Raw genomic sequence first — 22953 nt, 5'->3', positions numbered from 1 at the left:
CAACTGTATAAACTGGAAGGCACGTGTTTTAAACATATGTTAACCAAACAACTGTATAAACTGGAAGGCACGTGTTTTAAACATATGTTAACCAAACAACGGTATAAACTGGAAGGCACGTGTTTTAAACATGTTAACCAAACAACTGTATAAACTGGGAGGCACGTGTTTTAAATATGTGTTAGCCAAACAACTGTATAAACTGGGAGGCACGTGTTTTAAACATATGTTAACCAAACAACTGTATAAACTGAAAGGCACGTGTTTTAAACATGTTAGCCAAACAACTGTATAAACTGGGAGGCACGTGTTTTAAACATATGTTAACCAAACAACTGTATAAACTGGGAGGCAAGTATTTTAAACATATGTTAACCACACAACTGTATAAACTGGAAGGCACGTGTTTTAAACATATGTTAACCACACAACTGTATAAAAGTAGGTGTACTAAGAATACGAAAAAGAAAACTTGCGCCAAGCTAAGCCTATATGTACTGTTTAGAACAAAATGTTTTTATCATAGTTTAAATTTAAAACAATAATGGAAATACTGGTGTAGAACTGTAAGGTATGTCAAAATCGAAAAGGTTATTTTTTAGATACGTTTTCTTGATACATTACACTCCTAACTGTGGAATCTTCCCTTGATGTTTATTGAATCATTATATATAAATCGTTTATATATTATCTTCATGAAACACTTTTTTATCTTAACTATTAAAACACTGACAATTTTGATTCTTTTTAGTCTCCATGTCATCTTCCCCAATTTACTGTTGAAAATACACCTGAGTCTTGTGAAAAGTATTTTTTTTTTCTGTCAAGAATTCTTCAAATGAACCTTTATCTCTTATCTGGCAATATTTCTGGAGATCTTACAAACTTCGTGTAATAAGGCGTATTAAATGATTCTATATTTCATGCGAAACAAAATAATAACAATATTATACATTAGCTGAAATGAAATATAAATATGTGTGTATTTAGTTGTCAGAAATGGTCCTCAAGCGAAGTTTTGTTCTTACCTCACATAGTTTGTTTTGACTTTGGGACTTGTGTATCACAGAACATTAGTATATTGTTAATATTTAAAAAAAACAACAAGAATGCTTTAGGAATAATAACTACTTATAGTACTCAACAAAGCGGTATTAGTTTGTGAAATGTTCGTGAGCAACAATAAACAATGATTAACGTCAGTATAGCTGACAAACATTCTCCATTCTATCCCACATACTTAATGATTGGTGTTTTTGTTGAAGAACGATTATTTGAAATCGTATGTTTCAAAACAGCGGATTTCAATGTTTATCTCTTTAAACATTCCGCAGTTTTCCAACGATGATCCATTACAGAATAAATGCCAACTAAACGAACGAGAACCTTATGCACATAGTATAGCCAAACGCTACCTTACACTGACGGACCGGTTCCTTTTTCTTTAGAATTTAGATAGTAAGTCCTGTTACAAACAATATGTAAACATGTATATAAATAAACATATATCCAAACACGATACCTCCAGCTCTCCATCGTGCGTATATCCTCCCGTTGTTTGGGGATTGCAATATATAGTTGTTGAATTGAAAATAATGGGAGGTCGCATAAATGTATTAGCCCTTGGAAACAAAATGGAAACCCCTTTACACTACCTTTAACAAAGTCAATGTAGCTGTATTACGTCGAAAACCAAAACTGTCAGTTGTTAAGTTATTTTCTGTAAAACTTTGGTTATTAATTTACAAAGGTAAATCTATCCAATTGATGTTTATGATAACTAAGTGGGGTATTTCATAAAGGCGAGGGCATTTCCTTCCTAGCACAAAATGCTTTTATTGGTATGGTATTAGATAATTACGTGAACTATTTTAAGGATCATCATTAAACTTTATCAAGCGTGTATATTTTATTAAGCACGATCCTATCATTTTCCTAACTTTGTGTTTTATGCTATATGCAGTTGTATATGACATATAAAAATGTTCTTCCAATAATTTGTAAAAATAAAAAATAAACATAAATAAACAACTACCCAGTAACTTCAAATACTGATTTTTTTAGATCTAAAGATCCATACAGGGAATGGTTTGCTAATTCTCAGTTTTAGCATTTCACAAAATCCTTAAGTTATAATTGTCATACTAAGATGCAGACAGATGATGATGAAGAAGAAGAGAGAAAAAATGTTTTAAGTCGTCTAGTAAATACCGTTTTAGATTATAAAGTTCTTACCTGAAGTTGTGAACCAGTCTGTGAGATCTGCAGTTGCTGAGTTTGCGACAACTGCAAATTCGAACGGGAAGATGGTCGATAATGTTGTGTGGGAGAGGAAACAACCCCGGGGCTGGGTCCTCTAACAAACTGATTATGTACACTGGATGTTTGTCCAGCTGTGAAGTGTGAAAGAGGTCTAGTGGACCCGTAAGCAGAAGGCTGAGGCATTCCTGACTGTGACTGTTTGTTATCTGGACTGGGAACTCCGTAATGAGACCCACTCATCACTGACTTCTGCTCTGGTGGTAATTGGTGCAGATGCTGCATCTGCATGACCTGCTGTTGTTTCTGGTACTCCATTCCTGGTACTGGCGCCATGTTATTTGTTGTTGTTATGCCTTGGCTCCCAGGAAATACTCCGTTCTCAGTTTCCTGTTTAAAAGGTCCGCTGCCACTAGCTGGCCGGACACTTGTAAAGTTTACTTGTTTATCGTAACTGCGTGCTGCGAGCATACTGGACGCCTGTGTCTTTTGAGCTGTGTTTACCTGTCCGCTGGATGCTGACATAAACCCAGACCTTATGGGAGGTAATGTCATGGATTCTGTGAAGTTTTCATTGGTAAATGGAGATCTAGAATGAGGGGAGCTCATGTTTAATCCTATTTGTTGTTTCTGCTGTAAACTCTGATGTTGCTCAGCCATTTGTTTCAAAGTTTGAGCAGCTGGGCTAGGCTCACTCAACTTAAAGTCCAGTCCTAGTGTTGGACTCACACTGAAACTACCAGAATGGGTGTAATTAGACGAATGGGGGCTTTGATAAGTAGTCGAAGGAGTTACAGAAACAGATGTGTGGTTTCCCATGGGCGAACCTCTTGGTCCAGGACTGAATCCTGATGTACCACCTTGTGCCTGCATAGTAGAGAATGGACTGTGGGTGCTGGAGAAGTGTCCATGGAGAGGCGGAGTGCTGTGAGATTTTCCAGTGATATCTAGCATGGGATCAACGGTTTCTTTGGGTTCTTGGTCTTGTTCTCTGTCACTGTCGTCAAAATTGAAGTCCTTCATTAAATCGGACGGATTTCCTGTCGTTAAAACGTCATCAATTAAATCTTTTAAGATGTCAGGATCAATTACGTCACCACTGGAATCGTCGGGAAATCCAAGAGTAGAGAAAGCGTCCGAAAAACGTTCTCCCACGCCAGAATTATTCCCGATTGTAGAATTGTGGTTGTTGCACGTGCTCAGTCCCATACTGGAACACTGATTTAAGTTTCCTACTTTTTCCTGCTTACACTCGATACTTGTCGCTGAAGAAACCTGAGGTTCCTGAAGCGTGTTGCACTGACCACTTGCCATCGAAGTCATGGGAGACTCTGGATGTACAGCTTTCACAGTAACATTGGTCTGGATAGTTTGTGAGTTTTGTACATGAGAGGAATCTGAACTAGAGAACTGCTGGACAATTTGTACCGAGAAACGTGGGAGGCTGGACTGGCCTTGTGTCTCCCGTTGTCCTTGGCTTGGCGAGCTACTTCGGCAAGCTAGCTTGACCTGACGTTCTGGCGGATCCCCAAGCCCATCACTTTGATTTAATGGCGTATCAAGGCTTTCTGCTGGCCGCTTGGCTGGTTTCTGTTGAAAGGCAAAAACAAAACAAAAATATCAAAATAATGCTTAAAGAAATAAGTTTAATAAGCTAATTGGTCTTGTGAAAATTATTTCATTGGTTAGTTTACAACAATGTGCCATTTAATAAATAAATAAAGTTTTCCATTACACTCGAATTATGTCTGTTATAAACACTTAGACAAAAAAAAATAGTGAGAAAGTTTTTTTAAAAGGTTCACAATTAATCCGGTAAATTCGTAAATTTACTTTAAAATATGTCATTTAACCATTTCTCGATTAAGGAATATGGATTTTATTCAATAATAATCCAGATTATTGGCCCCTTATCGCACTCTTAGTGCTTACCGTGCCACTGCCTGGCCTGGACACTAACAACCAAAAAGTCTACCCACTTCTAATTTTAAAACCACTATAACGCTACTTACTCTTGCAATACCACCTAAAAACTTTCAGTAAGAACTCTGCCAATTAATAATTCCAAAAAATAATCAAGTTTATAGATATGAAAGACAACGTTGTTATAAAAACCCAATATAATTAAAATATATATATATATTAAAACTACTAGGCTAGAAGATCAAGGTTTCACCACAAGCATATTTAGACACATGGTTTATTCAAAACATTTTGGAAACAGTACGGGGTGTTTTCAAAACACATTATTCTGCATACCCGAGTCGCTTTTCTCGAATATGAACACTGTCTTATGTCTCTCTCTATCATCAATACGAGATTCTAAATATGGATAATGTGTGTCAGTGTGTAGGATATTGCAAGGATAAATGAACGCTGTCCAGAACAGATGATGCTTGCTGTAGCTCCATTTCATGGTATGTTGATTGAGAATAGCGGAAAGCGTATTGAACACTCTTCTGTGAAAGTTTCTGAAACATCTGCACCACGTTCAAACTCTCCTGAATAAAACTTAAGATTCTAACTACGCCTATGATGAAATTTAGTTCCCCTAGGACAAGAAGTTTTTGATTTATAAATATTTTAAATATTGGGTTTTCTTTATAATACTTCTACACACAGTTGAATGCAACTAAGTTACGCATAACAGCTTAACTTAGCAACAGAGTTAATCCAATATACTACTTTTCAAGTAAACCTAACTAATACCTGAACTAGGGGTCGCAGATCTGTCCTTATGCTAACGTGACTCCCTAAATCTCCGGTTTACAGAAGAAAATTCCGAGATTTTGGAGACTGTATTCATCATTTCTGAACCAGGTGGGTTTCACTGACATCCCCCGATTTTTTAACTTTCTCACAGTGGCGATAATACATTTCATAAAACATTTTAACCAATGCGGTTTCTTGATTAAACTTTATTAAAAGCCAAAAGAAAGCTGCCTGTACTCAAGTTTAATCGCTTCAGTCTGAATACTCAACGACCCTTCTTACTTAATGATGGTGACCCACATACAAAAGGGATCCATTCACACGTTACAAGATATGATAATAGTTTTTATAACAAAGCTATTCGTGTCAATGCTTAAAGTTTTACCAATCTCATTAAGCTAGATAAGAAAAGCAGATAGTTTCATTACGTTTGATTAAATCAAAACAAAACGTAAATAAACAAATGATTTAAGATTCCGACAAGGATCCCAGGTTTTGAGCCACTATAGCATTTATGAATTTGATTACCAATATTTTCTAAAAAATATTGAAAATAGAAAATATTCTCATTAATTTTCACCCAATAAACAAAATCCATCACACGTTAATTCCAATAAAACAAACGATATTTTATGTTAAATCACAGTAGAATCCGAATTCAGTCACTTCAGTGTACACTACAACACACAACAACAGAGAGAGAGTAAGGTATATTTTGCAACATTTTGGAAGTTTTAGGGATAAGTTTGTGTTTGACAGACGAACGGTCGAAGGTAGATTCGTGAATTTTAAGTGCTGCTTTAATATAAAATTCTTTTTATCGTGTTACTTCAATTACCAGCATATGAAAACGTTTTGCAAAAGAAAACATACACTAATCGATTAGCGTGGGCACAGCAATAACATTTTCTAACTTTTAGTGACGTTTTCCTTTTAATTTTCATTGTTTCAAAATAAATGAAATCAAGTATTTCATAGCATTTGGTCAAACATACATGAACATACAGCAAATTGCAATTAATTATATTCAACGTATATCACCATACTAGGATAGCTTACAATAGTGTAACTATTTTAGCTAGATATTATAGCAATTTAACTTATTTTCCTCTATTACCTGTGAACATTTTTTTTTACTTTATTATTCATCTTGAAACAAAAAACACAAACTAATAAATCTATCAATAATGATTTTATTTCGACTGTAGTAGTTTAATGTATAGCAGGCTATTTTTCTTGCATCAGCTCCATTTAACGCATATTTTTGATTCGGTAAAAAATACTGTTAATACCATAAACATGAATGGGATGGAGAACTGTCAATCCATATTTTCAATATTTAATTTCAAAGATAAAAACGGCGCAACACACAAAAAAAAGTAAGACTGAAACTTGTAGCAGAAAAGTGTGAAATGTGATACGAATATCATTTTTTATCACATATAAGTATTTTATATGTGACTTATACCAATCGTTTTATATATCTATGCTGGTGTATGATTCTTGTAAAACAACTCGACTAAATTTCAGTCAAAGCTCTATTACAAAAATACATCTATAAATGGAACCTACAGTAAACATAACTGTCTTGATACAAGTTACTATTTTCTCATTTTTAAATACTTTTACCATTTAAACTATTACACTTTTGAACATTAATTTTTAATAACTTATTCCGTAAACATGTAACGATGCCTGAAATATAATACTTTTTATAAAAGTCTTTATATGTTTCATACAGAGAAAGAAAAATATACACGTTTTCATAATCTTTCAAGTAAGATTTATTTCAATCACAGGCTGACTGAAAGTGATATCAGTGTTAATGTGTAACCTGTACTCTTACCTAAAAAAAAGGGGGGGGGTATACAGAAACGCTTACCTAATAGCTATTGAACACTTATACTTACAAAACTTGAGATGAAATATAAATGCTGCATTTTATATCGTTACATAGTTTGTATATAGAAAAAAAAAAGACTATAACATTACCTGAGTAGATACTGTTTACACCAGATTGTATATTTTGAGTTTTAATATATCATGTGCGAATTCCAATTTCAACATTCCAACTCCTACAGTTACTTCTTATAATATAACAAGCTAAATTCGTTTTATTTCGAAAGGTCGAATTTCAACATGTAGGCTGCATTCTTCTATGCTTGTATTGAGTGTTCATTTAACTTGCGTTCGTGCCAGTTAAAAGGAAAAAAAATACAACTTTGTTTTACGTTATTACAATGTAGCATGTTACGTTTCATATAGCTCCTTTAAAAGTATGTATAAAAATATATTAACATAAAATCGTTCCTATGTACTGACCTACATAGGAAATTAACCTTAAAAGGGCAGTGACATGCGTCTCTAGATTGAACGCACTGCATCGTATTTACCGAGTGTCAAAATTAAAACTGCAGCTTTTTGTTTATGAGCATCATAATATAACCATATTAAGTACATTTACGTCTTTTAGGAATTGATTAAGAACTTAAGATCATTCTCCAAAAATGTTTTATGTGTTTTATTCGTAGATGACAAGGGTAGCTCACCATATAAATAAGGGAATAAGAATTTATTTTATTTTAGAACGATATTCTACCTTTAAACATTCCACTTTATATTGTTTACGCCGAGATTTTGCCAGAAATGCCTCTAACACGATGAAAGTGTCGTATTAGTAATATTACTTATTGCATATTAACATTTTTCTTAGATTTAAAATACGTAAACGAAAATAGATTCAAAAAACTCTAACATTTACGTGAACGATTTGATGATTGATGCAAATTAATTACTTTCAATGAATCTGTCTTCCGAATAGTCAGAGTACACATTTTTAACTTTTTTTATTTTTATGGTCTGGATCCCTTGGCCTGACATGGCATGGTGTTTTGGGTGTTCGGCCAAGTGAGTGGTGTTGACTAGCTAGCTACCTTCCCTCTCGTCTGTCACTTCTAAAATTAGGAACGGCTAGTTCATATAGCCCTCGAGTAGCTATGTGCAAAATTCAACAAACAAATGGTCTGCAATTATTTTTAATTGGAGAATTTAAACTTTATAGCTTCCATGAATTAAAATTTTCTAGTGTTGTAAAATTGATCAATATATAATGACATTCCTAAAAACTAATTCCATTTTGAATTCATAAAATATAAATAAATATTTCATTTTAAGTATGACTTTAGATTATCAAATGCAATCACATTACATTTTATGCACAAACGGCTATTCCAGGTTTTAGTAACATTTTACGTGAAATATTAAGTTCATTACAAAACGAAGTAGCAAGATTTACATTGTTTAAAGTACGTCCTACTTTGGTGTGAATATTTCCAAAATGCAGTGTGCCTGGGAGCTTTATAAGCAAACTTTATCTGTTATAAAATGAAAAGCAGGAATGAATTCAGCCAATTTTTAACAAAGGAACAGAGCAATACAGATATGTGGAGATGAGTTTCTGAATCACAGTTTTTAGTGTATACTGGACTTTCAGTGTTAAAAGCCTTATTTGCAAATATATATATATCTATATATATCAATGGTATCACAAGTAGTCGCATAACCGCCTCAACTGGAAAAAAGTAACTCTTCTGAAATAACTCAAATCTGACAATAGTACTAAACAGTGTTGTCATTAATAATTTCAAAGAATAATACATTAGTTAAGAGGGCCTGGAATGGTCTGGTAGTTAGGGCACTCGACTCGAAATCTTGAATCCCCATCACACCAAACATACTCGCCCTTCCAGCCATGGGGCGCTATAGCGTGATGGTCAATCCCACTATTCGTTGGTAAAAGATTGGCCCAAGAGTTGGCCGTGGATGGTGATGACTAGCTGCTTTCCCTCTAGTCTATCATTACTAAATTGGGAACAGCTAAAGTAGGTAGCCCTCGTGTCACTTTGCGCGAAATTCAAAACAAAACAAAGCCAGCATCACTTAAACTAACCGACAAACTAAAGGACCAATTTTTAAAAGGGCCCTACAAACCAATTAAACCAAATTGACGAAACTTTCTATTACTTGATGAGTTACAAGATAACTCCTAACTTTGCTAACATATTTATAGCTGAATAAAGCCAATTCATACAGAAAAGTATTATCAAGTCAAACAATTATCAACTGGAAAAGTCACAGTTATGGTTTTATTTCTTTAGACAGTCGATGCAAAAACGTTTACTTCCTTAATTTCACTCTCTCTTTAAAATTTGAAAATATCACCCAAAATTAAGATCTTTCCCTACAAAAATATTTTCACTGACGAAAGCAATTACAAAACAAAAATACGCTATTAAAAAACAGTATAATTTATATTTATTTTCATTCATTTCACAAATATTCATAATTTTTTTGAAATAATTATGTCCAATTTCCTATTCATATATCAAACAGAAAAAACAAAAACAATACACACTTCAATCACTTTAAATATGCATTTTACGAAGTTAAGCTTCAGACCTGTGCTAAATAAGTAACTGATTCATTCACAACTATACTGACAAATAAACAGCAATTTCTATAATTTATATAATGATAATTTAGCGTGTTCTTATTTCAAAGTTCACCAAGAAATACTACTATGTTCAGTCGTTGATAGTCGCCAGGGAAAGATAAGTCAGTTTCTTCACAGAATAGTCTCCCAGTGACACAGCGGTATGTCTATAGACTTACAACGCTCGAAACCGGGTTTCGATATCTATGATGGGTAGAGCACAGATAGCCCATTGTGTAGCTTTGTACTTAACTTCAAACAAACACTTCACAGAATAATATGTAAATATTTATCACACTCATCTTAGTAGCGTTCTTATTTGCTTTGAATTATTTTTTTACAAAGGACGACAGTTTCAGTCACTGACATAAAACAGAAGAAGTAAACTAAATTGTTAAAACTTAACAATATAAGTATAAATAGTTGTTTTTTTTATATACAAGAGGGCGTGTGACTTTGTGTCCCGTAATTTCATTAACGTATGAAAAGTGAGCTTTGAAGTAGTAATTCCTGCTATTTTGACATTTTTATCCATACGTATTACTTTATTCAATATATTTGTGGCTTTGACGAAAATTACTTTCTAAGTGGTTGTAATGGGTATGTCATTGCTTAGAAAACATGGTCTAAGCATGTGTGATACAACAGTTTAATAATTCAAATAATAAACAATGAAAACAAAAATATTTAATAACGTCATATTACAAATTTCTGTTGTCATTCCATAACATAAATACTGAATAAAAAAATTAATATACAAAACACTAATATGAAGCAACTTTTAATATTCATTAATAAATAGTAAGCTTTCAGTTTCTTTCATGGTAACAAGTTTTGATATACATCATACGGTGTTTCGTGGGTATTTGTCCCCCTGGTGGGTCAGCGGTAATCACACTGTAAAGTTTTTATTGTGCGTGGAATGGGTACCAACATTTTGCGCAGAAATTCCTGATGTCATCAGGTCGGGTGAAATCTCTTGTGTGGAAAATAGAAAAATTATCGTAACACATTTGGTTGTAATAAAGAAGTATTTATTTTTATATTATCATACACAATTGGAGAAAGCAAAAAGAAAACCGAACAAGCAGATATTGCGCATATTCTGAGGCAATATCAGAAAATTTGTGCGAAAGGATTTTATTCAGTAATAAAGTTCGCAAACTAAATGTGGTTTGGTTTGTTATAAATTTCGCGCAAAGCTACACAAGGGTTATCTGCATTAGCCGTCCCTAATTTAGTGAAAGACTAGAGGGATGGCAGCTAGTCATCACCACCCACCGTCAACTCTTGGGCTACTATTTTACCAACGAATAGTGGGATTGACCGTGACATTGTAACGCCTCCACGGCTGAAAGGGTGAGCAAAATTGGTGTGAAGGGGATTCGAACCCACGACCCGCAGATTGCGAGAACTAAATATTACAGTTTGTAGCGGTAATTTCTCACACTTATATCAAAATGCGGGATTCGATTCCCCGCACTAAAAAGCCACCACCACCATCATGGGTATGTTGTCTTAACTTACTATTCCCTCCAGGCGGAAAACAAGTTCCTATAATGTTCACCTTTCCTCACACACGCTAATACTAACTGAAGTTGCATATAAGAATCTTTCAAATCATGATTCTATCTAACCTCACACACGCTAATGCTAACTGAAGTTGCATATAAAAATCTTTCAAATCATGATTCTATCTAAGTGGTTACGATGACAGTAAAATAACTTGTGTGAAAAGTAAACTAATTGCATTTAATTCCAGTTATACTGAAATTATGATCGATATATGTAATTAAACGATTATGAATACGTGACGTACTTTGAACACATATTTCAGGACAATACTTCTGAAGGACAGTTCACATACCAACACCATGCGAAACTGTATAAAATATTACATTAACTACGGCAGGATGACTTTTATTTTTGATTTTTACATTTCGACTAATATTGAAATAACCTGCCTACGTCATTTTAAGAAAAATTAAACACTAGTGTTCATGTACGATTTTTTTAATATATAAAAACAGTAAAGACCTTTTGCATTAGTATCTATCGTAAATACCCGCATATACTGCGCACTTTTTTTTCAAAAGTGTTTGAGCTCATATATGAAGTGCGCACTATACGAAGAAACAGAATTTTTCAGGTGAAATTTTCAGTCCAACTGTTGCCTCAACACATCTTTTACTCTGACGTAATCATCGTTTGTCGCTGTCGGATCACCGGAAGTCAAAAAAAAAAAAGAAGAAGAAAGAAACACAACGAAGAGGAATAAACGAATGTCCGAACTACTGATATTTATCTGTTAGGCTTCAAGTCATACATGTGTAACGAGTTTATTTTGTCAACCATACGAACTGTACTGTTAATACTTTGCTAATAATGATCAGTGAAAATCTAATCGGGCAACATTTTCTATAATGTTTGGGAGATTTTTGCGCTGGGTCCTAAGATGATTTTTACTATCCTATGCTACAATACATTCATCGTAACATTCAATCGTAATCACTCACTTATTGTTTAAAAACTGGATTGTTTAAAAACACGGATACACAAATTTGTCTGTTCATTAAGTAATACAGTTAACCGGTTGGCAATGGTGTTCATGCAAATGCGCACGTACAGTTATTAATCAACACAACAACAATAAACCGCTTGCGACACAAAGGCCGATCAGCTGTTAACATCGCTCTTTGAACTATACGTGGGCATATTGATTTTCCTAGAGTGTAAGGCAAGAAAATATACTGCGCACTCACTATACGCGGGTATTTAGATAGCTCTTTATTCTGGGTCGTAAACAAATGCACAAAAAGTACGTGTAATAATTAGTCACGTTTAATGTTTCCCAATTTTAAGGCTATCTAGTGAAACCTCGGAGAAAACCTCAGTATATAAGCCCAAGCCCCCCAGTGGCACAGCGGTATGTCTGCGAACTTACAACGCTAGAATCCGGGTTTCGATACCCGTGGTGGGCAGAGCACAGATAGCCCATCGTGTAGCTTTGTGCTTAATTAGAAAGAAACAAATATAAGCCCAAACGTTGTCTTCTTTTCTTTCAACAAGCAGTTGCAGTCTATTAAAGTTCTCAAACCTACTCGGAGAGGTATTTTAATAAATATTTCGACTACATAACAAAAAAGTTTTATCCAACACACTTGAGTTGTTATTTTAATTATCTGTGGTATGTCCACTGGGATAGATGAAATAATAACATTGATCACGTTAAAATAATTCAAAATGCATATAAAAACCTTCCGCATTTGGCAATCTGTCTGATAAGACTAAAATCTTATTAGGCCTTATCGCTTATAAGTGTCATTATAAAAAAAATTAATTATTATTTTCGCTAAAAGATCAGTAGTTATGAAACACAACACACTGATCTCTTGTATCTTGCTGCCTTGAACTATGTCAGTCAAAATAAGGTTATTACGGGATTTTATTCAGTGAAATTATAAACCTTAAAGGGGTAATTAGCCTCTGATATGTATATATATATGTCTTTAATTCATGTGAAATTATGGTGTCTGCTTGATTATATCTATTGGTTAAAAAACATAATTATGGAATAATAATAATAAAACCATGTGGTTGTTAGTGCTAGTAATTACTATCGTAGTATTCATACCTCATTCAACGGAACTTAAAAAAAAAGTGAACACTTTCTAAAAAAAAAGTTTGTTTTTTTATGCGAAGTACTGCATGGGAAAAGTGTATGGATTGTGCTCTTTGGTCATACGCAACTCATTGTATTGAAATGATTCAATGTACAGACATCAAAATGTTCATAAATGTTACTCATATAAACTGTAATGTTTTTATATATTAAAGGTGCTTCCCTTTATTTAAGAATTAATGTTTTTTTAGAACTCCTATTTCTCAGTCCTATATTAAAAAAGTACATCAATAAAGATATAATCAAACCCTTGCGTACAGTCCTAGTGAAAGTCGTGTTCTTGTATTGGAGAGATTATTTTTATTTAAAATTGTGTTCTATTATAAAAAAAATGGTTGTTTCGCATACCACAGTTATTTTTCTAATTGTCTGAATTTTAAATGCCTAAATTGTCAAATTTTTATGGATTTTTGTTTGTGGCGTCATTCAGTAGATAGTGCAGGAGTTTTGGCAACATACATAGATACTGACATACAAGCTATATCCATTATAGTAAGATTAGAGTAACAATACACAGTGAGGCCTCACTATAACGCGCTAGTCGGGATTCATATCACGGGACCGCGCTATAAGTCGAGCACGTTATAGCATGTCCTGCCAAACAGCCACATAAGGTGGGTTCACATGTTCATTCACATTTATTTCAATCTCCAAATTGCCAGAATCCATGAATAAACGACACAAAGAACAAGGCAGCTTATTCGGGTTGAAATACAAATTAACTTTTATTATTAAGAAAGTGTAGAAATAATAAGAGTATTAAATTTATACATTCTTATAAATTTTTTCAAGTATAGTTACACAAGTTGTTGAGTGAACTATGTGAAGACAGCCTTGTCGTGTTATGTTTTGCTGGATAATCAGATTTTCTTTCTTTGTTGTCTACCTCTGTGGAAACTTTGCCTCATTTAGATAGGGTCAATTAAATAAAACAATCAAATTTCATTGGTTGACTCAATTAATTAAGATAGAGAAATGTCATACTAGTTTATTGTAACTGAATGAATAATCAGAAATTTCGATTAAACACTCTCAGTTCTCATTGATTAATAACTTGTAGCTAGGCCTAGAATTTAGGGGTCCATGAGCAACCAGCGTAATACCGAAACACATGCTATGGCAATTCGCTTTATAACGAGCATCTACTGTATGTATAAGGAACTTTTATCCGTTTCCTAGTATTTCACGAAAACAAACTTTTTTTGTGTATAACTGGTCATCTCCATCAAGTGGTTCTTCATTACAGTTTTGACTTGTGTATATTTTTAAGTTACATTCAAATATATTTCTTGATAAAGACTTGTAGATTGAACCATGCAAAAAAACTGGTTGTCGAAGAAATATTTGTACGTGGCCAAATGTCTGACCATGCAATTTATTAATTGTGATGACACAGGCAAGGAATTTGAGGGTAAATGGAAAATGCACGGAGGTATACATTTATATAGAAAATGCGTATAAAAGTTTTGAAAAATCGCGTACCGAAATTTAAACAAACATCAATAATAATAATAATATATTGTGGCGTCATCTATTGGGTTGAAAAGATATTTAAATTGTGTTGACACATAGACACTGGCGTTTACATGTTTTATGATATGATCCTTCATTTAATCTATAATAATATTCGCATTTTTCCAAATATTCAAAGATCTTGTTGTAAATATAAATTCTCAAATCGCCTAGAATTTGAATGCGAGGCTTTCACATGATATTCGAGCGCTATAATAACTTTGTTATTCAGCCTTTGAAATCCAATGTTAACAAATAATTCAAATTCCTAATTTCAACCATCATGTTATTCTTTTTTTTCCTAATATTTTATAATCTTGCTCTAAACATGATGCGTTAATAATTACAAACTTATAAAAAATCCCCACTCAACTAGGATTTGAACTTAAGACTTTGGCTTGAGACAAACCACTGAGCTAATTTGAACGTTACCAATAAATAGTCGAGCGTTACCGACAAAGGGAGCGATACGAACAGAGAATAGCTTTTATATTAGGTCGTCAAGAAATTAATGTCGCGTTTTGAAACACTTTCATTAACCCCACCCCCCAAAAAAAACGTACATCAGGTATAATAGTTAAACGAACCACCTAAACGTCAAGTTAGTGTAGCCTATATAATGTGTAAAGTTTAGTATACTCTAATCCGTTATAGTGATGGCACACACATTCGGCATGTGATGCTGTTTGAATACAAGAAGGGAAACAACGCCTCTGTAGCCACAAAGAATATCAAAGGCGTTTATGGAAATGTTTTGAAGGTGTTTGGGTGCCTCACGATCACTCCGATGATCATCGTTTCCAACATGGGAACGTTGCTTCGTCTCTTCTGGCGCGAAATGCGCGTGAACTATTTTGGACAGAATTGTCATCGGTGATGAAAAATGGATTCTCTACGCGAATATTAAACGCCAAAAACAAAAACCACTTCCGACCCCTAAACCTGGACTCCATCCCCATAAAGTGATGCTTTGCATTTGGTGGTACATCAAAGGAGTAATTCATTTTGAACTCCTCAATCCATAACGAACTGTCAATGCAGAGATCTATAGTCAGCAACTGGAACATTTAAATCAAGACTTTCATCAGAAACGCCCTTCACTAGTTAATATGAAAGGTATTCTTCTTCTCCACGGTAATGCACGTCCACATATGGCACGTTTGACGCAACACGAGATTATGGAGTTGAGTTGGGAAGTTCTCCCCCACCCACCATATTCTCCAGATATGGCACCATCAGATTACCATCTCTTTGGTTCGCTGCAACATCATCTTAACGGGGAAAGGTATGCAAATGTCGAAGGTGTTAAAGAGGACATGACATGTTTTTTGCTTCAAAGCCAAGTGATTTCTTTAATAACGGCATTAACAACCTGATTGTAAGATGGAAAAACATAATCGATAAGAATGGAGACTATTTCATTTAATAAATGTTTTGTTATATATAAGTTGTTCGGTTTCATCTAAAAAAAGGCGCATTAATTCCGACGACTAATATTATATATATATATATATATATATATTACAGAATTATTTGTAATGTATAATTAATTACTTTCTGTATTCTTGTTTTGATTTTACAAAGTTATTGATACATTAAATTGAAAGTACTTTATCTATAAACTGTTTGAATAGGTGTGCCTGGTTTATTTATATTTTTATAATTAGCTATTGTTACTGCTAAACTAAACACAGAAGATGTTCCGCAGAAGTTCTAAATATCTCCGTACATATACATGTTTAAAATTTCCAAAGGTTTTTGCACATTTTTCCGCGGATTTGGACTGCATATATTCATAAGAGTCTACAACACATAATAAAACAGAAAAGCACCAATATGTTCCATTAAGCCAATCACATGCGCGTATACTTCTGTAGGTTTGTATGTCACAGTATATAGGATGGTAGGGAAAGATGAAGGGAAAGTGGTAGCCTCCAAACTTCAACATTATCTACAGCTAAAGAAAATATATTCATATATAATTGGGGACTTTTCTTAAATTATTTTAGATGTCATGTATCCATGTTTTAGCACCCATTTAACGTTTTTAGTTGCTGTTGTGTCAACCTCGGAGTTGTTCCTCCTTAAAGGAATGTATACGTATGTTGAACTCAGTTATTTTGTTCAAAGTTTTTAATCAAAAGGATATAAATATTCATTTCTATAAATACGACAGCACAACTTTTTGAACAGGCATCAGGTATGAAAAAAACAAGCAATCGAGTAATATTACCATAATAATATTAAGTACGAAAAAATAAGAAACAAGAAACATGTTGAGTGTGATTGAATTAAAAAACAGAGAGATGTAACTTCAGTGGTGTAACGATAAGTAAGGCAACTGACTACCCGAGGGCGCAGACCGAAAATTAGCCTCGAATGAGCGTCTTCAAAATTGGTAATTAAAATTATGTAATTAAAAGAACAATGGGTGTCAGTCAGTCCGTGCGTGTATGCGTGCTAGCGCACATGGAAATCCAATATTCTTATTGGCTAATTGTACACTAGTACTTTTACGTTTATACAAGTACAAAAGTGAACGAAGTTTAAAATGCATTGTTCGATACGAACGCAAAACTACGACATTTATAAAATTAACTTTAAAGACAATTACTTTAGTAGCATAAACAATCACACAAGAAAACAAACTGAGCTAATTTTTTACCTTTCCTTGGCTTATAAATAACGCAATACCATTACATCTCAATAAAAATTTTAACAGGCGACTAAAAATAGACAATTAGGCCTAAAGTTTAAATTCGCTTCGTACCGAAGCACGAGTTTGACTGCTATATAATTTATGGCAATGAGTCTTAATAGTCATTGCCACAACTTCATTCATTTTCGATGCCCTATAGCTAACACAATGCGCGAAGGAAAATAATTACACTTTTGATATACAAATGTGATTTTGAAATAAGAAATTTACCCCAAAAAATGACAACAGCTGATTTTTACACTTCTTGATACTATAATTTCTAAAATTCACTATTTTATGTGTTTTTAACTACCTCAGTACAGGCACCTAAAAATCGACATCAGACCTAAATTTGTTGGTGGTAATGGACCTGACGCTTTGCTAATACACTAAGGGAGAGTAAAAATAAAGGGTTGATAACATTACGGAAGAAAAGAGAAAAAGAAATGAAATAACGACAAATGAAGAAGTTGATATTGTTACGACAGCGGGGGTCACGTGACGCTAGTAACACGTCATATTCTCGAACGTTCATGTCCTATACTGAAGTCTCGAGAGGTTACTAGACATGCGGTATTCTTGTATATATAAGCCGCCAAGAAATGACGGCAACAATGTAATGTAATTGAACTGCAGACAGATACGTGAGTCGTTTGTTGTGAGTTATAGCGTTTGTTTAACTTATAGTGTGACCGTTGAAGTTAAGTGAATTTCAAAGTTGTATTGAGAAAGAATAAACTAGTTTTATTTAAGAAAGGACTTGTGTCGCTGAAGTTTCATCGGAAATAAATTATACGGGAAGTTAACTAACGACCAGAGACGTAACAATATTTACGCTTCTTGATGCCCTAACTTTACAATTTCACTATTTTATAACGTTGCTTTATCAAGAGTTCGATCAAGAAAAAATCTAAATAACTTAGTCAAAGATGGCAATTACCCACAAAGACAAGGTGTTTATACAAAATATATTGTGTCAAGAGAAGTATTTCGTTTATAGTCATTCCACGTTTTTATACTTTTTCACTTTAAATACAATTCCATATTCTGCTTAGTACGTTTTTGTTATATTAACGTCCAACTACATAATAGAACAAGAGCACGATTTAAAAGATTTATCTGTTTAAAACATATATCCTTCTATAGTATTCCACTTAAAAAATATGAAAACATCCCAGGGCTTTGGTTCATATGGCACAGCACACGCTTCGTATGCGGGAAGTCGATGATTTAATCCTGTCTATATCTATTTTTTTTCCTAAAAAAATCTTTCAGTAGTCAAATAATTTTCGTACAGATCATACGCGAAGCACGAGTTTATCTCCTAATTCTGAATATTGGAATTGAAGAAATAAACATTCTGAAACAAGTTAAACGTTTTATTGATAGGGGCAACAAAATATTTTGTCCCCAGGGCCCTTTGAGACCTAGTTACACCTCAGAGTAACATGTTTCTGAAAAACCACCAAGCTAAGCTTCTACATAAATGAAATTTCTTACAATTCCTTTATTTAATTTGATTACAAGTGTGTGTGTATACGTAAAAAAGGCATAAACATAAGTTTATTGATTTAAAAGTTAAGTACTTGCAGGTAAGAGAAGACTGTTTATAATACATTTTTACTCCATGAGATAAATAAATGTGTTTACAAATAATAAGTCAGGTTGAAGAAAGAACTTCAAGGTTCTTAGCCAATAACTAACGTCATTTAGCGATGTAACTTGTAAACAAACTGCACAAGTATAGGCTGTTCTGAGGAATCAACAAACCAGCTAATCAACAATATATTTTCAAAAGCCGCCTAGGACTGGCATATAGCTGTCCTAGTTTTTCCTCCTAGCGACGGTAAAGCACATCACATAGTGTACTTCCTGACTGACGAGCTTACTTCTAAGCTAATTCTTGATAGGCGTCCTAATTTATATAACCTCGTCAACATTTTTTTATTACGTATTGGTACAATAGTCAATTGGGTTTTTATACCGATATTTACTCCTTGACTCATTGTTATAATAAACAGAAAATTACATGTACACATCTGGTTCTCAATCACTGTGTTAAAAACAAACGTTTGGAAGCAAAAATACGAAAAACATACCAACATGTAGCTACATTCAGCACTACACAGACGCACAGACGTGTCATATCAACATACTTTTTTTCTTTGATAGCAATTTAGGTGAATAAGACAAACCAGTGTTCTATTGAAACATGTTGTATGTTCTCTACATAAAATAATTTTAATTATTCTTACAAATTATTGTTTGTCAATTTACTATAGTATTAGCATATGTGCTTCCGTACACAAGTATACTTTTTTCTACTTATCAAGATTTGTTTTCTTAAAAACATTTCAATCCCAAAGCAAGTCAATCTTAATAAATAACTGTAAAATTAATAATAACTGCTTGGCAGTTGTCGTCCACTAAATTTGGTGCATTTAAAAACTATAATTAATTAATTAAGGTAATAATCGAACTGAAAATAAGCATAATATTCAATTATGATGAAAACTATGCGAATTTCTTTAATAAAGCTTTAAAGATCTAACAATCAGAGATTGGAGTCCTTTAACGACAAATGAAGATAGAATCATTGACAAATTTATATATATATATAATAAGCATTGCCATTGTTGGTCCTAATTTTAAACTTGATGTCATAATGGATAATACCTGTGGTTAGAGCACCCAAATATGTTGGGGATATCCCACGTATTAGTCAATATTCAAACGCGGATGATAAGCTAACCAGCTATCATAGAAAATCAATTAATGGTACAGAGGTGAGTGCTTACACCCATAACGTCTCAACTCCTACTGCCTTTCACTGTCTGCAGCCAGTTATGGGATGGCAGTCGCCCTTAAAGTAGCAAAGAAACCACCCTAAAAACTCCCAACCTCCACCCTTACAAAAATATGTTAAACGTAACGAAATGATCTTAAATAGAACTACAAACGTGTCTAGATACAGACTTGTAAGCAATTTCATTGTTTCTGGAATTTAGTGGTATTTTGTTCTCCCTATTAAAACTTGTCAATGTCTTAAAAGTTAGTGATAATCATAATTTAAAGATTATGTATATCATACTGTTCTAATACAATGACTTACTACTGGCTCAGCTAGTTTGATAACCGTAGTTTTCTATTGTTTATTAATTTAATAAACCGTTATCTTTCTTTTCCACATATTGCTAACCACATTGTGTAGCTAAGTCAGTCAACTGCATGGAACTTGACTGTAGATCGGCTGTATTGGCGTTGTTGTCCAAACACAGTAACATAATCGGTTCCTGCAAAATCGTGGTCAGCTACGTCACATATATAGTATTTTTTAATTTTATAAAATCTAAACTTTGTAATGATGCGTCTAAAGGTATAAGGTTTTCCAATTTCAGTACTGCACTCAAAGTACATTCATAATGAGCACCTAGTACGCACAAAATACTCCATTGTAACAGCACATTTAAATTGAGCACCTGGTTCACAGCAAATGATTGAATACAACGGTACATTCATAATAAGCATCAAATGCGCATAAAATATAGCGCTACAGCAGTACATTCACACTGAGCACATGGTGCACTTCAACCGCGCATTCGTATGTAGCACCAAGCGCACAAATATACTGAACTGTAACAGTACCTCGATACTGAACATTTACAAGAGTACATTCAAATTATACCAGCAAAAAAAAAAATAAAACAGTATAAAAAAGCATCTTTATTACCACAGTACTTTTTGAAATACAGGACTTCTAGAATAATATAAAAGAATTCTAATCGCAGACACCGAAATCTACAAATCTACTTGTTTTAGGCCTAGCATTAGTTAAGCCTTTATTAAGTACGGCCTATATTCGATAACGAGATAAATTAACACTACTTTAATTTAGTTAGGGCTAAACTTTACCGTACTTAATACTATCTATAAATAAACTTATAATGTTATTCTACGACCTAACGTTACGACCTTTCTACGACCTTTTAAATACTTTGATAAGCTTTTAATATGTTGTTGTACAAAATGTCTACTAAAGTTATTTATATTCGCCTTTTGTTTACATCCGTTGAAATGAAATGCGCGCGGATTTTCAGGACAGACAAAAACTGTGTATCATCATAACAGATATCTGGTACACATAAAATCTTGTACGAAATAGTGAATTTGTATTGAATATGCGATGCAGAAAATACAACATTACTACAGTAAATTCACATTGTACACCTGGTGCATATAAAATATTGTACTGCAATAGTGCATTCATACTGAATACCTAAAGTATATAAAATATTGTATTTAGATTGTACATTCATACCTAACATGTGACGCACATGTAATATTTCAGTGCAACAGTACATTGATACTAAACGCCTAGTATTCAAAAACATTGCACACAATACTAGAAGCATGGAGACTTTTGAGAAAATATTCAAGTAATTGTGACAGTTTAGTGTAATTTCAAACCATATGTTGTAAAAAAATGCGCCCAGTTAAAACAATGAGCTAACTAACAGATATTAAATATATATACTTAGCATTCCAATAGCCAACGCCAATGTATCTCCACATGTTCCACTTACTAAATATCTTGTTGACACAAATTCATCGTAGCACGCATTCTGGATTATTTGATGATGGAAACCCGTTCTATTTTCTAAGAGTACCAACGAGAGGAATGTTACAAGAAAACAAATTCTTACACCGAGAGTCAATAACAGGTTTACTACTACAACTTTTTTTGGCTACCACAGCTTTGATGTACAAAATCTTGAAATGAATTCACTGTTCATTGTTATATTTAATTCTTATATTATGTTAAAAATCGGAAAAAGAGAAATTCATGTAAGTTAACAAAGAGTAGCTTATCTCTAAAGTCTAAGTGCTATAATAATGCTGTAATAATTTATATACGCTCGATAGAACTGGTATGTAAATTTTGATGTTCGAGTGTAGTCTTATCAGTGATATAGTCACTGTGTATACCACTTTAGCTTCGTTATATACCAGCAGTTGACTCAGTAACAGTGAGGTGACTTTAAAAAAATCAGCTTCCGTATTTTGCCAACTTAGAAACAGAAACGGAATACGTTTTCTCATGAACCGTTTGAATAAGAAAAGAAACACTTAAAAACATTAAATTTATATCTGTATATTTATTGAGAAACTATGAGTACTGTGGTTATATTAGAATGTTTTTAATTTGTCAATCCTAAAAAAAAAACCTATGGGTTGTTGTTCTTGATTTTTAGCACAAAGCTACACAGTGAGCTATCTGCCCTCAGCAAGGAACTGAACCCCGTATTTTAGAGTGGTAAATCTGTAAACTTACAGCTGATCCACTGGGAGACTTTAAAACTGATACTTTGAGAAAGTTTTATAGTATTGCATGTGAAGGATGTATTAGCATTTTAGACTAACAACACAATTTTTTTTTTAATGTTGCACACTGCAATAATGGAAAACTTGAAATAAACCTTACATTTTGCTGTTAATATAAAGATATTATTAGTCGCTTATGTTCTGAAAATTTTTTACAGTGAATTGTCAAGGTTAAAATTTCCAAAAAATCGTCACCATATCACTTTTATAACTTAT

At 33.4% G+C, this 22953-nt stretch overlaps 1 protein-coding gene across 1 annotated transcript in view; it reads right to left on the bottom strand.

Moving 5' to 3' along the window:
* LOC106474561 (mastermind-like protein 3) overlaps nt 1-22953 on the bottom strand; it is a 64707-nt gene that overhangs the window by 10735 nt on the left and 31019 nt on the right. The window contains exon 2 of the mRNA XM_013935252.2: nt 2236-3849. Within this exon, the coding sequence (XP_013790706.2) occupies nt 2236-3849 (1614 nt within the window). The remainder of the gene's footprint in view (nt 1-2235; nt 3850-22953) is intronic.

Source organism: Limulus polyphemus, unplaced genomic scaffold (genome assembly GCF_000517525.1).
Source record: "Limulus polyphemus unplaced genomic scaffold, Limulus_polyphemus-2.1.2 Scaffold140, whole genome shotgun sequence".
NCBI lineage: Eukaryota > Metazoa > Arthropoda > Merostomata > Xiphosura > Limulidae > Limulus > Limulus polyphemus.
The sequence above is the reverse complement of the archived record's forward strand: the minus strand, read 5'-3'. Positions and strand labels throughout refer to the sequence as shown.